At 41.6% G+C, this 15855-nt stretch overlaps 1 protein-coding gene and 1 long non-coding RNA gene across 13 annotated transcripts in view; one reads left to right on the plus strand and one right to left on the minus strand.

Moving 5' to 3' along the window:
* RGL1 (ral guanine nucleotide dissociation stimulator like 1) overlaps window positions 1–15855 on the plus strand; it is a 296651-nt gene that overhangs the window by 227582 nt on the left and 53214 nt on the right. For all 6 annotated transcript variants that reach the window (XM_033198856.1, XM_033198860.1, XM_033198857.1 and 3 more), the window contains one exon: window positions 5317–5394. In XM_033198856.1, the coding sequence (XP_033054747.1) occupies window positions 5317–5394 (78 nt within the window). The remainder of the gene's footprint in view (window positions 1–5316; window positions 5395–15855) is intronic.
* The window catches only part of LOC117075973, a 50857-nt gene continuing 45858 nt past the window's right edge, over window positions 10857–15855 (minus strand). For 4 of the 7 annotated variants that reach the window (XR_004434189.1, XR_004434192.1, XR_004434193.1 and 1 more), the window contains 2 exons: window positions 14229–14333; window positions 13608–14060 (listed from right to left, as the gene is read on the minus strand). This is a non-coding gene — a long non-coding RNA (uncharacterized LOC117075973). Of the gene's footprint in view, window positions 11795–13607; window positions 14061–14228; window positions 14334–15855 lie in introns of those variants that run through there. The other 3 variants (XR_004434191.1, XR_004434188.1, XR_004434190.1) reach the window with 3 other exon arrangements.

Here is a 15855-nt window from a genome sequence, read left to right on the forward strand (position 1 = left end):
ATTACTCTACTACAAAGACACATGCACACGTATGTTTATTGCGGCACTATTCACAATAGCAAAGACTTGGAATCAACCCAAATGTCCATCTGTGACAGACTGGATTAAGAAAATGTGGCACATATACACCATGGAATACTATGCAGCCATCAAAAAGGATGAGTTTGCATCCTTTGTAGGGACATGGATGCAGCTGGAAACCATCATTCTTAGCAAACTATCACAAGAAGAGAAACCAAACACCGCATGTTCTCACTCATAGGTGGGAACTGAACAATGAGATCACTTGGACTCGGGAAGGGGAACATCACACACTGGGGCCTATCATGGGGAGGGGGGAGGAGGGAGGGATTGCATTGGGGAGTTATACATGATATAAAAGTCATGCACATGTACCCTAGAACTTAAAGTATAATAAAAAAAATAAAAAAAAAAAAAAAAAAAAAGAATATCACCACTCTATAGAATTATAGGAGAACTAAACCAAGCAGTCACATAAAGCCCTTAGCACAGTGCCTGACATATGGTAAGTTCCCAATAATTATTAACTGCTATTATTATTGGATCATTTGCCAGAATCAAGCAGAACCTGAGAGATTCTTTAGGATCACCCCCCTCCTGATCTGGTGTTACTGAGACTTTCCTGTTGGGGAGCAAAGGTTATCAAGGGCCCCCACTAGAGAGACTGTCCCTGAGTACAAGTTTATCTAAGGGTTTCTTTGAACCACAGATACACCTGGTCCTCCCCTTCAAACACATATAAAACATTTCATCTTACCAGATAGGCTACAAAGAATACAGACATCCTCTCTGGAAATAATTGTTTCCTGTTTAAATATTTAAGAACCAGTTAAACATTGTACTGGTTTTTTCTTTCCCTTTTCTATTACTTTTTAGGCTGCAGTAAATAATTGCTTAAGGCTGCACTTTAGGAGACATTTGTAAATTTTTCTTTTGCCTTGTGATAACAGAGAAAACCATATCAAAAGTCATTCTAACAATTTGTATTTTAAGTTTTATGAGTTACCATTTAAAGAAGAGCAGTTGGTCATTGGTAAGCCTTCTTAAGAGGTTGGAGCTTTGATCTTAAATCCTAGGGAGGCTTTGTAGAAATTGGACACGACATTGTTGACAGGTTTGTCAGTAGCTGTTCTATGGCCATTAATTAAACACACACACTCATACACACACTTTATTTACTACCCTGGAATAAGTGAATTGAACTTGGCTTTGATTTTTGATGGGAAGCTATGAGAGGGTCCAGGAAAACATCAAAGGAACCTTCTTAATCTAGTGGGACTGACTCTCAAAGGACCTAGCCTGAACATTAAAGAGTTCTGGATCTCAACACTAGTCTAGTTTCTTTTCTGTAAAACACTAATTCTCCTTAATGACAAGAAAGGTGCAAGGATGGCCTGGCATGTTGACTTATGCCTGTAATCCCAGCACTTTGAGGGGCCAAGACGGGAGGATCACTTGAGCCCAGAAGTTCGAGACCAGCCTGGGCAACAGAGTGAGATCTCGTCTCTACAAAAAATAAAAAAATTAGCAAGGCATGGTGGCATGCATCTGTGGTCCCAGCCTCTCAGGAGCCTGAGGTGGGAGGCTTGCTCAAACCTAGAAGGACAAGGCTACAGTGCGCCATGACTGTGCCACTGCATTCCAGTCTGGGTGAGAGAGTGAGACCCTGTTTGAATGTGCAAACAAAAACAAGTAAGAAAGGTGCAGGGGCAAATAATCATCTCCATTCCAGTCCTTTAAGTTCCACAAGGTTATAGGCTCTTTCCTTTTATCTCACTTATAAAATACTTCTTTGGAATAGTGTATATATTTTTGTTTCGCATTTTAATAGTTTTTACCTTTAAGATCTCAACTCTAACATCTTAAAACTTTTTTTCTTTTTAATTGTAGATTTTTGGAATAATCACAGCTATCTTAAAACGTTTATGCTCCGAACCCCTTAGAAATGGGGCTTGACACTTGTAGAAGCATAAATAAGGCCAGATGATGCCTTTGCAGAGGCAAATCTGAACCTAGTAGTTGGGAGGTCCATTACTGTGTCTGCTGCTGAAACCCCAAAAGAGCACTGACAACAAGTAGCCATCACATGCCTGTTGGGTGCCAGGCACTAAAGAGTTGGGTGCCAGCTCTAAGGAGTAGTGAGCAAAAAGAAAATATCCTGCTCTGCTGGAGTTTATTTTCTAATGTACAATTAACACAACAACAAAATTAGCTACACAGTATATCAGAAGGTGTTAAAAGCCATAGAGAAAAGTAAAGGAGGGAAGGGCTGATGTTACAGTTGGTTTGTATTCTAAATAGGGCGGTCTGGGAAGGCCTCACTGATAAAGTGATACCTGAGCAAAGACCTGAGGAGCTGAGAGAGTGAACGCTTGGCACAGGTGTGGGAGGAGGCAGCAGCAGGCACAGCTTTGGAGGCAGGAGGATGCCCAGTGTGTGGGTGGAGCAGGGAGGAGGCTGTTGAGGCTGGAAAGGGAGTGAGGGCTGAGGAATTGTAGGAGGTGTGGGAGGAGGTCTCCTCAGATCATTTAGGGCCTTGTGAGACACATAGGACTTTGGCCTTTTCTCAGAGTGAGATGGGAGTCATGGGAGGGTTTCTCTCTTTTTCTTTGTTTTTTTCTTCTTCTTTTTTTTTTTTTTTGTTTTTGTTTTGGTTTTGAGAGACAGGATCTTGCTATGTGTTGCCCAGGCTAGACTTGAACTCCTGGGCTCAGGAGATCCTCTTGCCTCAGCCTCTTGAGTAGCTGGGATTGCAGACATGTGCCACCATGTTTGACTTTTTATGGGAGGGTTTTGAGTGGAGCAGTGACATGATCTGATCTACATAGAGCAGGATTGCTCTGGCTGCTGGTCAGAAGCTGGGGACCATTTAGGTGGTGTTTGTATTGATTTAGGCTACACTTGATTTACACTATCCAAGATAGTGTAGTTGGAGCCAGGGTGGAAGCAATGGAAGTGATGAGAAGTGTTTGGATTCAGGATATATTAGAAGGGCAGAGCAAAAAGGATTTCCTGATGGATTGGGTGGAGAAGAGTTGGTATGTCTGCAAGATTTGAGCCTCAGCAACTGCATGGTGTGCTCTGCCACACGTGCCTTTTTATCCATGGCCCTTATTGGTCTCCAAGTTATTATCAAGCAGTCACTCTGATCCCAATTGCGAAAGCATAGACACTCTGGTAGCCAGGAAAAATACTTCTGTGGTCTTCTGAGCCATTTCTCAGAAGATGCTACCAGGTTAGTTAATGAGAGAGAACTTGGCTCACCAGTGTAAGTTACTTAGTTTTTCTTGACACTATCTCATTACACGTTTGGTGTCACATTCTGGGGAGGAACTGTGATAGGTGTTGGTGCCATCCAAACCTGCACCTCAGCTCCGAGTCTGAAGAATGCAGGAAAAGAGCAGAATAGAGGAGAAGCTAAAGCAAAGATAAAGAATAGAGAGATCTGGGAACTTTTAGTACAAACCACTTTGAAAAGAGGACTATCAGGAGCAGTAAAATGTGTATCTTTCCGTGGTGTTTTCCCTTTTTATATCTACCTTTCATAGCTTCCAGTTGAAAGATAAAAAGATGTGATATTTCCACAGTAACTGGAGTGGGAATTAATGGACTAACATGGAATGTAACAAAAACAAAGATTGAGTCCTACATTTAGTCATTGAGAGATGGCAAGAGAAGAGTTTATGGATCCTTCTAGTCAGATACATAGAAGATACAGTGGCTTTCCAAAATCCCACTCCTGATTGCACCCACGGTAATCTCTCCTACTTAAATAAACCACCAAGCCTGCTGCGTGAGAGAGCACGAGGACATAGTTTGCTATGATGTTGGCCAAGGATAGAGCTGAAAAAATCTCAGTCTGTTTATTTATTAGGAATCTTGTTTTCCATCCTTGCCTTGCTCACGTGGGGTTGAGTAAATCTTAATCTGAGTTCTTATCTCAGGAAGAGCAAAGGGTAGCCCTGGAAACCTTCTAAATAGCAGGTGCAGAACAGAATGAAGAGCAAAAGAGAGGGTGGAGACCAGTGGAAAATATCTTTGGGAGGCCAAAAAATCCATAAGGCTGATGAACTAGAGAAAGGAGCAGGTGGATGGGTGAGCTGGTGCCTAAGGGCACAAACTGGAACCTACCGGGATGGGATGATAGGGAGACCAGATGGACTGGCATTGGGTCAAACCAGATGGTGGGCTTTTATTTTTAAAAGGATTTGTAAGTCCTAGGAACAAGGAACCATAAGGGTACTGGGGCCTTTAATCCCATTAGTAGAGAACAAAAGTGTGCTCTTTAAAAATGTAAACTCATCAGTTATAGAATTTATCAAAACTTTGGGACAGACAACTCACTTGTGAAACTCCAAGGAATCTCTGGATTCTGTGTTGATGGAAGGAGAAACTGAAGAAATAGTCTAGGCATTATAAGTTAATTAAAGACTCCTCAATAATTTAATGTGCATTTAGTAAGTTTACATTCCAAACCAAACAAAATATGATATATTTGTATGAAATAGGCTGGCTCACATGTGGAGTTGGGAAAACAGCTAGCAGTGTAAGTAGGGACTGATGAATTATTGAGTAAATTTTGAATTGGTAATGAGAAAACTTTTAAAATTTAAGCACCTATTGCTTTCCCAAAAATCAGACCCCTGTACCCCACCTCCCCAGTTGCTGTGTCTAGAGCAACCTGGCCTTAGTATAGCTACAGCTGCTCTCCTGGTTGCTAAGACATGAGAGCTTTTACTATAGTCCTTATCTCTATCCCAGCCTTAATTTTAGGGTCCAGAGTTGTTTCCATAATCCCTCTACAACAGGACTTATTTTCAAGGAGACCAGACTCTTAAGTATAGCCTGGAGCCATCAGTTTGTGCTCCTGTGTGGCATGAGTGTGGATGCTGTGCTTGCATAGACATGCAGAGGGGTTGGACAGACATGCAGGTGGGTTTGGTGTGCTACAGAGTTCATGAGGAGTCTGCCTTTTTCATATCATGTAATAGCCGATTCTCCTGCTGAGAAGAACACTCTAATCTTAAAAAGTCAATAAATGTTAAGTGTTAATATCAAGAGAAAGTTTTAAGTAGTGTGATTGGTTGTTAAATGACTTTTCTGTTTAGAATATGCAGATATATCCATTAAGTAGCCATCAATAATACTGCATCATTTTCAATGCTATTTCATAGATATATATTTCCTTAATTACTTCTGAAAAGTATAACTGTCACTTTGTAGTCGAAGTTGAATAGAGTTACTTTCCAACACCACTGACTGTTTTTGCTTGCTTGTTCATTGTTATCTCTAAAGGTATGGAAACCTGACAAGTCCAAACTGTGAAGAAGATGGAAGCCAAAGTTCATCAGAGTCCAAAATGGTGATCAGGAAGTGAGTCTCCCTTTTCTTTGCATTCTAAGCTCTCAGTCAAGACACTATCTTAAAGTAGTTTAGTACAATATTTTATTCCTTTGAATGTTGCCATGATTTTTTTCCATAACGCATACAGAGGCTTATTTTTTGATTACCTAACAATATTCATTTATGTATCCAGTGGAAGTATCTTAAGTAACCACTGTCTGCCAGGCATTGTGCTAAGGTATACAAAACAAACAAGTGAACAAAACAAATGAACAAAATAAACGGTCCCAGCTTATAAAAAGTGTGTATTTTACCAGAAAGAGACAGAGAATACACACAAAAAAGTGAAGAAGAATGAAGCAGGGTCTGAGGGCTGGAGCGTTTGATTACGTGTAGGGTGCCCGGATTGAGCTGTCTAGTCTGTTGGCATTGGAGCATGCCGGAATGAGGTGTGCCCTGAGTCTTGCAAATAGCCAGGCAGACAGAGACCTCGGGAAAGGCTCTGACGCAGGAGCAGTGTTTGAGAAACAGCAGGGAATTGCATGTGGCTGGAGCGCAAGCTAGGGGATGAGCACTGTGAGGTGGGGCAGGAAGGTGGCCACTCACAAGGGGACTCATAGGAACTTGGGGAAAGATGTTGAATTTGATTCTGAGGAAGGTAAGAAGCACTTAAAAGGTTTTGAGAAGAGTGCTGTGGCCTGACATATCTTAAAAGACCTGCTGTGGCTCTGTGTCCGGAAAGTAGCCTGTGGCAGTGTGGCTGGGGGCAAGGGTGGGAGCAGGGAGCCTGGTCAGGACCCTCCCAAGAGTCCAGATGAGGGCTGCTGGTGGTGCGGGCTGGAGCAATAGCAGTGAAGGCAACCAGCCTTTGCAGAGATCTTCCAGGTGTCAGTGGCAGGATGAGCTGGAGTGCATGGGCTGTGTGAGAGAACAGGAGAAGCCAGATGCTTCCCAGGGTTGCGGTTTGAGCAGTGGAGAGACAGAACCTTGGCTTTATAAAACATGGAAGATCGAGGGAGCAGGATTAATGGGGAGTGTGTATCAGAAATTTAGTCACAGACTTTGAGGTAATTAGCTCGGTCTAGATTTCAGGGAGAGGCATGGAATGGAGGTATAAATTTGGATGTCCTTAGTTTATACATGGTATTTAAAGCTATGAGACTGGATGTGGCTTCCTGGGAACTAAGGGCAGATAGAGGAGAGAAGATCCAGAGACTGAGCCTGGTTCGTTGGGTGTTTAGAGTTAGGGAAGTAGAGCGTCTGGCAGAGGAGACTGGAACAGAGCAGCTTTGGAGAAGGATGGGGGAGGGGAAAAAAGAAGAAGTTGTGTCCCAGAAGACAAGCAAAGGAAGGATTTCAGGGAGGGAGTGACCAACGCCTTCCAGTGCTGCCCATAGATGGAGTGTGAGGGTCTGAAAAGTGACTCCTCCTTTGAAGTGCTACGGTCTTTGGTGACTTGACAAGTGCAGTTTGGTGGATGGAAAGGTGGGCAAGAGAGAATGAAGGGGACAAAGTGGGGACAGTGAGTCTTGTTAGAGGAGGAGCTTTGCTGCAAAGGGGAATAGAGAAATGGATGGAAGGTGGGGTTTTTTTCGGTTGTGTATGTGTTTTTTAAAAGATGGAAGATATTTTATGCTGATGAGAATGTTCTATGAGAAAACATCCGTGGTGCAGGGGTGGGGGCCACTGTAGGGGTGATGTTCTTAAGTAGATGGAATGTGCACCTGGGTGCCTAAAGCCACTAGTGTTAAATATTCATTTTGGGGCCAAAAGTCTGGGGGGTACCCTGTGGAATTTTTAACTCCTTGAAGAGTTACTGATAGACTTCTTTCTTCTGGAGCTAGGGATGTGAAAGTAGAAAGCTGAGTATCTTTTTAAAATCCTAATTAGGTTCTATGTAGTTTTGCAGTTTTATTCAATGGATCATAATTTTCCAGAAAACCAGACGTACCAGTGTAGGTATTTGAATGTCAAGCACAAGGTACAGTGTGAGGAACAATTCTTTTGTTTTTAGAAGGGCTTGGGGAAGGCCTCTTGGAGGAGGTTACCTTTGATCTGGGCCCTGAAGCATGATGGAGATTTTGTTGGTAGAGCCGTCCCGGTGTAGGGAACAGTAGGACCAAACTGGGGAAATGCAATGTTCATGGAATTTTGGGGAACAACACAGAATTGGTGTGGCTGCTGCATAGAGTACATGTTAGGTGAGAGGGGAGTCAGTGGAGCTGAAGCTAGATTAGACTTACTTCATGAAGGGCATTTATTTCTTGCAGGAGAGTTTGAACTTTCCCTGGTAAGCAGTGGGCAGTCAGCAATAATGAATTTTTATAGGAGGGAAACAATATAATCTAAAAGGTGTTTTTTTTCAGAATGGGTTAGACATAGAGCCTTCTCGCTCACAGTGTGACGGTGGACCTACAGCATCAGCATCTCCTGGGTGCGAGCTTGTGAGAAATGCAGACTCTCAGGCCCCACTCAGACCTAATGGATTAGAATCTGCATTTTAACAAGATTCTCAAGTGATTCCTAAGCACTTTAGAGTTTTGAGAATCATAGGATTCTATGAAAACTCACTAAGATAATGATTTTTTAGAAGAGCCTTTTTATAATGGACATTCTGGAGCATATACAAAAAGAGAGATACTGTAAGAATTGAGTGTAATCTAGACTTGTGAGCAGATTCAGAAATAGACATGCTATTATACACATATTTTGGAACTCAGTCCAATCTAGAGCTACCATTCAATTAGCCACCTGACCACTCCGAGGAGAGTCACAATCTGAAAAATATCCAGAGCTGGCCCGGCACGGTGGCTCATGCCTGTAATCCAAACACTTTGGGAAGCCCAGGAGGGAGGATCACTTAAGGCAGGAGCTCAAGACCAGCCTGGGCAACATAGTGGGACCCTGTCTCTACAGAAATTTTTAAAACAATTTGCTGGGTGTGGTGGCACATGCCTGTAGTCCCAGTTACTTGGGAGGCTGAGACAGGAGGATTGCTTGAGCCTGGGAGGTTGAGGCTACTGTGAGCCATGATTGTGCCACTGTACTGCAGCCTGGGCAACAGAGTGAGTGAGACCTTGTCTTAAAAATAAATAATAATAATAATAAAATATCCAGAGCTTCTCTGTCCCATGAGGTGTTTTGAGATAAAATAGATTTTTTGGAAAGTAGCAGTTAAGAAAATTGTACCCTGGATATGAAGAGTCATGTTCATTCTTTTAAAGTCTCATTCGAATTCGTTGTATACCAGGAACACTAATGTGAATGAAACTGCAAGCTAAGCTGTTTTAAAGGGTTTTAGAGTTTTAGGCATATAAGGGCTTAACAAAGAGCTTCACACAGAACTCCCCTGAGGGGTCCATCCTCTGGGGACAATGGCCCTTTCCTAAAGTCTCACAATAACTTGGTGGAAAGTTCTTGACCCTTTTCCTCAGACTGAGTTGCCTTTTAAAAAATTATGCCTGATGAAAATATGCCACTTTATCTTATAATGGGTTGCTCTGTCCTACAGATTCTGGAATGTTAAAATCCCTTCTTACGGGTGACCTCTTTCTTCCTTCCATTTCCCTTTTTTCTCTCTTTCTCACTGTTTTTTCCCCACATGTTTTATTGTTTTTCATCTCACTTCACTATTATTTTTTGTCTCTCTTTTTCTGAAACTATCCTTCTCCTGATCGTTTCTGTGCCTAGATAGGGTTACTGCTTTGTCTTTGTCTTTGTGAGAGGAAATCAGGGAAGCACCTTCTCCCATCTGTATGTAATGTATTGTAAATTTCCTGGTCATCCCAGACCTATGGCATCTGACTTGCAGCAATGATTGAGGGCTTCCTGATGACCAATAGATGTGTAGGAGGTATGGCAGTGGTTCTCAACAGGGTGACTGTTATCCTCCAGAGGACATTTGCCAGTGCCCTACAGAAGTTTTGGTTGTCTCAACTTGGTGGGGGGATGCTATTGGCAACTCATGGGTAGAGGCCAGGGATGCTGCTAAACATCCTAGCAGGTGAAAGGTTCTTATATCGGTTCGAACCCTAAGAGCGCGCCAACAGACAACATGAGGCGGTGTGGAGCAACACGCTGTTTTAATGTGCGCCCGGGTGCAGGCAGGCTGAGACCTAAAATGGCATCAGCCCCAAGTGAGGACGGGACAGGGGTTTTATAGTCCTCTGTAAACAGGAAGTATCCCAGTCTGACGTGACTACTACATAGTACCTGGATGGCCTCTTTGTCGGTCTTCAGTGGTACGTGTCTTCCGGCCAGGGTAGGTGTCTTCCGGCCCGCTCTCTTCCTGCTTCTGCTATCTTGCTGACGCGTGCTGCTGGTGCAAGTGGCCTTGAGCCTTGGGACTGGGCCTGAGAAGGGAGGAGTTACTCATCCCTTCAAGCTTTCAGGCCTGGGAGAGAATCTTTCAGCATGTACAAAGTAACTCTCCTCCACCCTAACAAGGAATGATCTGACCTTAAATGTCAATAGTGCCTAAGTAAGAAACCCTGCTATATAGTGTTGAGGCTCTGGTTCTCAAGTGAAACTGTCTTTATGAATACCGAACATATATAAAAATAGGAGCAGGCCTATTTGGAAATTTCTTTATTTGTGTCACTTTTTATAAGCAGCTGAATCAAATGTGGAAGTAATCCAGAGGCAGCCACATGGAGAGGGAAAGGCCCTGGTGAAGGAGCCTGGAGAACTCCCATCCCACTCCTTCTCTATCACTCTGTCACTTACCAGTCATCTGACCTTGGCTTAGTCACTTCACCTCCCTTTGTTTCAGTTTCTTCACCTGAAAAGTGAGTGCTTGGAATAAATGCTCGCTGAGGTCCTTTTAAGTTTGGTAATGTCTGAGATAAAATTTATTTAGCTTTTTCTTTCTCTCTTAAAAAATGAAAATGAGTAACAGAAACAGAGATATGGTCCACACAGCATAGTGGACTTTTGAGAGTATGGTACCTTCGACCACTTTTCTCTGTTGGAAAGTGTGTCACCAGTTTTGAAGAGATAGGAAGAAACACATACACAAGCTTTGTTTGTTATTAGTCATGACATCACAGTTGCTCACTGGGGTCATGAATAAAGAGCTGAGCTAAAGCATTGTCTTGTGGGAGTAAGGCAAGGAGTGGCAAAATGCCCATTGTTTTCTTTTGCTATGAATCTGTTCTCTTGTGATTTCAGGTGGAAAACCGACAGCAGGAATCCAATGACATTCAAGAAGTAAACATCCTGTTTAGTGCAGTTGCCTTGAGTTTTGCAGACCTGGGTGGAGGAGGGGGTCGGGACAGGGACTCACTATTGGTTTTAACCATGAGCAGAAAAATACCCAAATATTGTTTGTTTTTCCGTTTTTGCTGTAAAGCAAAGAGCAACCCTTACATTTTATACAGGCTCCTAAGTACCAAGTACAATCTTTCCTGTATTTCCAAATATGGATTTAAACCTTTCAGAGGGTAAAAGAACTTTAAAGAAGGCAAATGTGGAAATACAGATGAAGCATTCAAGATGAAAAATTGGTTTCTGATGTCTTGGACCACAACCGACTAGTGTTCTTCATGCATTTAAAAAACTATCAGATTGTGCAGGGACTCCCACATGCTGAGTACTTGTAATTCCAGTCCAGAGTTCAGGCTTTGTACAATGTCAGGACCCTCTAAAGTTATCTGGCCAAAACAAGAATGTCTTCAATTGCAAAGGTTTCAACTTCCAAGGCTTCTGGATGTTGGAATCTTTGCCTCACGGTGATTTCTGATGTTAGGGCTAGACTGATTATATAAGGTATACCACATTTATTTCTACGATCCCTAGACTGGCCACTATTTATCAATTAGGAAACTCACTTTCTATGACAGAAGAAAACATTTCTGCCTATATTCATTCTACCTGTGCCCTTTTCCTGCTGACATTTTTACACGATAAAATGCTGTCTTTTTAAATAAAATATGAACCAGATGGAAAAAGCAAATTGTCTGTAGGGCAGATTTATTACAGTCATTGAATTCAGAAGTGAAGAGAATGTAAAGAAGGGATATTAACCATATAGAGCTTTTACACCATGAATCTTCATTCTCTGAATTTTATTTAAGATGACCATATCTCCCTCTCTCTCTATATAACTTTATTTAAGAGATTTAAAACTCCTCAGGAAATGATGCTTTATTTCTTTCCTTTAATGACTATCATAAGGTTGAAATTGTTTCTGTTTTCTTTTCTTTAATTGAATCTCATCAGTTTCCTTCTGGAATGCCAAGTTTTGTTTTCTCAAATTCTCTACCATAGTAGTACTTCAAATTGTTGAAACCGTTCTGCTTTCATTTCCACATATTCGAAGATATGTATATTGTTCTTGTAATCTTTTCCCAGAAGTTGTAAACAGTGACACCAAATTTCAGTCACTGGTAAAGGATCATGTAAATAGCAGTAATCCAAGACATTGGACACACTTTAAAGAAAAAGGAAAGGAGTTTTAGAAAGTTGGCTGTGTTACGTTACTGCCTCAGAAACTTCACAGTGGAAGGTTAAAAAATCTTCCCAGAGAGTTTGCAATCAATATTCATTCCTGCAAATTCAGATGCCCTAAGAAGGCAATTGAAATTAATTGGAGTGATTATAACAAAAATGGGGAAAAGGAGGAGGGGTGAAGAACAGCAAAAACAAGATTTAAAACTTCAATTTAGAAGAATTAAAGGTTATAATGTGAAAGGAAGTTTTTTTAAGTGAAACAAAAGAAATAAAGAAGTGATATGCCATATCGAAGAGTCTGGTATTGTCTTTAAAATATCCCTACAGGACAAAGAAAAAAGAAAAAAACGTAGTTTTATAAGTCATTAGCATTCTAAGTCAAGTCTGCATTTTAGGGACATGGGTAGAAAGCCCCGAGCAGAAACTGATGTTCTAATAATTGAGGAAGAATAAAACAACATTGATAATCAATGACTCAAAAAGAAGACAAGTCAATCATATGAGTGTCTTAAGTACTGTAGTTAAGAACCCTGTGTTAAGTTCTGGCAAGTAGCATTTTCTACATTAAAGAATGTCTCTTTTAGAAAGGAAAACAGACATCACAATTAGACTGTGTTGTTTGATTCACTGTACAGCATTGTAAACAGTGAAAATGATGACACTGCCCTTGCCACCACCATTGGCTACAGTTTGTGGTATGCTTACTTTGTGCAAAGCATTCTGCTAAATACTTTATATTTGTGTCTTCTTCAGCCATCATAAATATGCTGAGATATTGTCCTCACTTTATAGGATATAAAGTGAAGCCTCAGAGAAGTTATGTATTTTGACTAAGATCAGACATCTGGTTAAGTGACAAGTCTGATATTTGAACTCTCGTCCAACTGACTCCAAGACCTGAGTGGGAAGCCCAGGCACGCCATTCATAGAAGAGTGTTGGGATCTCGGATACTCAAGATTTCCCTCCCCATTTACCTATATCATAATAAGAAGACTGCAGAAGTACATGAAGAACTAGATTACAATATCACTGTTGTGACTAATGTTTTAGATTGTTATTATTCTGAGATCTTTTAATTTGTCATTATTTCCATTGCTCTATGCTGTTTTGCCTGGCTCTTGCTTTATTATTGAATGAATACCCTGAGCAAGGTTTGCACACAGCTGTTAGAAATGTGGAGGCTAGACCTTTTTCCTGGGGAAGGAGATGGGTTGAAGGATGTGAGGAAACAAGACCAAATTAGGCCCATCAAAGGAGAACCTGCTTCCTGTTCCTCATGCCTTGTAGCATCTGTAACTAGCAACGGAAACTCAGTTCTAGTGGTGAAAACTATAGAAGGCCTCAGCCATTTTTTTCAATAGAGTTCTATTTATAACATGAAAACTCCCTTCTTGGACTGTGGGGAATGAGTTATTGAGGTCCCTGAAAGATAATTTTGGTGACTGGCAATGTCGTTTTCTAATAATAGCTAGAATTTATTGACTACTTAGTAGGAATGGTCCCTGTGTTAAGTACTGTACATACTTGTTAAATCCTCATAATGATTATGTCTTATTATTCTTATTTTACAGAGGAGGAACCTGGGGCGTAGGTTAAGGAACATGTCCAAGCCTACACAGTGAATAAATGCAAGAGCTGGGATTTAACCCAGGCCTTAGCCTCTGTGCTGCATGACCTTTACTATTTTTCCTCTGATAAAAATGAAAATATTTCTCTTAAGTACTTAGCTTGGGAATGAAAGACAGGTGTGTAAATAACCTTGACTTTGGGTAGTTGGCTTCAGACTTATCCATCCTACTCCAGGCCCTCTCCCACTCACATTTACTGTCTTTCCATATGTCTTCTTTTCATAATCCTTTTCTTCCTCCTTCTTGCCGTGGAGGTTTTTTTCCTCTTCTCTCCCTTCCCCATAGCCCCCGCATTGCCCTTGCCTTCTTAGTGCTTAGATCTGACTCTGGCTTTGTTGGCATTTATTTCCCTTGTCTTTTCTCAATGTCTCTTTCACGTCTCCTTCTAGTATTTGAATCTCTATTTACCAATAGCACTGAAATGTGACAATGTAAAGTGTAAAAAAGCAATGCAGGACAACCTTGACAGGTCCAGATAATAATATTTTCATCCTTTCCAGGAAAAAAACAAAGAGGAAAGCTCTGTATCTTTCTTTGTTCCTTCTCATCAGGAAAATCATCTATCTGGAGGTCTCAGAGGCAGCTTCTATCTGGCAACCTTCCCTGATACAGGAAAACTGTTCTATGATTAGGAGAGCAAGGTGGAGGGTCCAGCCCAGAGTCAAGGTCAAAGTTGACTTAGACTTCAGTCCTTGAAGGACGAAGTGTATTAGATCCTGCCCTCAGAGCTTGGCAGAAGTTACTTCATTGCTTGAAAGGCCCACCCTCTGCGTAAATCTTCTTACCTTTTCATTATCTGCAGCGAAGAGAAGATCCAGTTCTCAGAGAATGTCTTAAAATAGAAAAACATTTTGCTGCCTTTGAAAAATAGTTCCATGTCTTATTTTCTGCTGATGATTAAGTACAAAAAATTATTATTTCAAATAGATTTCTGGGGAAGGAAAAGAGCTCTAGATGGATAGTGTTATTCTTTTTGTCACGGTAATCCTATTTCTTGGCTCAGAGGTTACACATCATGGGAGAGGTGACTTCATACCTGGAAAAATTTGTAGTGAACATTTGACCAATTATAGAGTATTTTGCTGCCTATGGAATGTTAATATGATTTAATACGTTTACCTAAAATCTGCATTCATTAAAAAATCTGTGGTTTGCGCATAATCGCTGCCTAAATGCTTGCCTCAGCCCTCTCTGCGTTGCATGCCTGAAGATCCCTGGGGTGGCTAGAAGTTCTGAACCATTTTCTTTTATCTCTCAGCCAAGGCGCATCTGTCTAATGTCTTCTAACCAGGTGTTATTAGGTGTGATTTCTGGTTGGCTGAGAAATCAATGAGTGGTCAAGTGCAGTGGCTCATGCCTATAATCCCAGCACTTCGGGAGGCCAAGGCGGGTGGATCACCTGAGGTCAGGGGTTTGAAACCAGCTTGGCCAACATTGTGAAACCTGGTCTCTACTAAAAATAAAAAAAAATTAGCCAGGCACGGTGGTGCGTGCCTGTAATCCCAGCTACTCGGGAGGCTGAGGCAGGAGAATCGCTTGAACCTGGGAGGCGAAGATTGCAGTGAGCCGAGATCATGCCACTGCACTCCAGCCTGGGCAAGAGTGAGACTCTGTCTCAAACAAAACAAACAAACAAACAAAAAATCAATGAGTATAGCAGATTTCATCATGCTCCTTTCCCCCAACTCTTTATATTTTTTAGTTTGACAGATCTTTACGTCCTCTACAAGTGTTTAGCTCTTTCACCATAGGACCTCTGCCTCATTGCTGCCCCAGAGTCCTCATCCCACTGACTCCTAACGCTTAAGATCTCAGTTTTCACATCATTTCCTCAGGGAGACCCTCCTTAAAGCCTTGACCAGGTCAGCTCCCTCTGAAGTTCAGTGCTTCCCTGGGACCCTGAACTTCCTGTATTGTGATGCTTATCACATAAATTGTTTTTGTGATTCTGGAAAATAAAGGGCATTCAACAAATATTAGTTTAATTGGTGAATGAATTCTCCCTAGGAGTCTGTTTTCTTAGAAGCGAAAGTCCTAGAAGCTGCTTTAGTACGTTTCACACAGTGACATCTGAGCATGTCTTCCTTCCCCTATAGACGATTGCAGTCGGTTGGAAAGGGCTCACACGCTACAGAGTTTTGTATGTTGCCAAGAATGCCTGAGGTAGAAAACTCAATTTTGGTTGTCTCCTCTGCTATCAGTTTTGGGCCCCTGGCCTTGGCCACCTACCCAACATATTTCCCCTTGTGACTGAGGAGTTTTGTTCTGTGATCCACCAAAGATTACTTTGGAAGAGGAAATCACATACTGACTTTTCTTCTGACTGAATTTAGGTTATGTCACAATTGTAATCATCCAGTTTGGCTTCAGGAATTACTTCTGTCTTTACAAGTTATTCAAGAATCATCTCTT

This window comes from Trachypithecus francoisi, unplaced genomic scaffold (genome assembly GCF_009764315.1).
Source record: "Trachypithecus francoisi isolate TF-2019V2 unplaced genomic scaffold, Tfra_2.0 Lachesis_group5, whole genome shotgun sequence".
In the NCBI taxonomy this organism is placed as follows: domain Eukaryota; kingdom Metazoa; phylum Chordata; class Mammalia; order Primates; family Cercopithecidae; genus Trachypithecus; species Trachypithecus francoisi.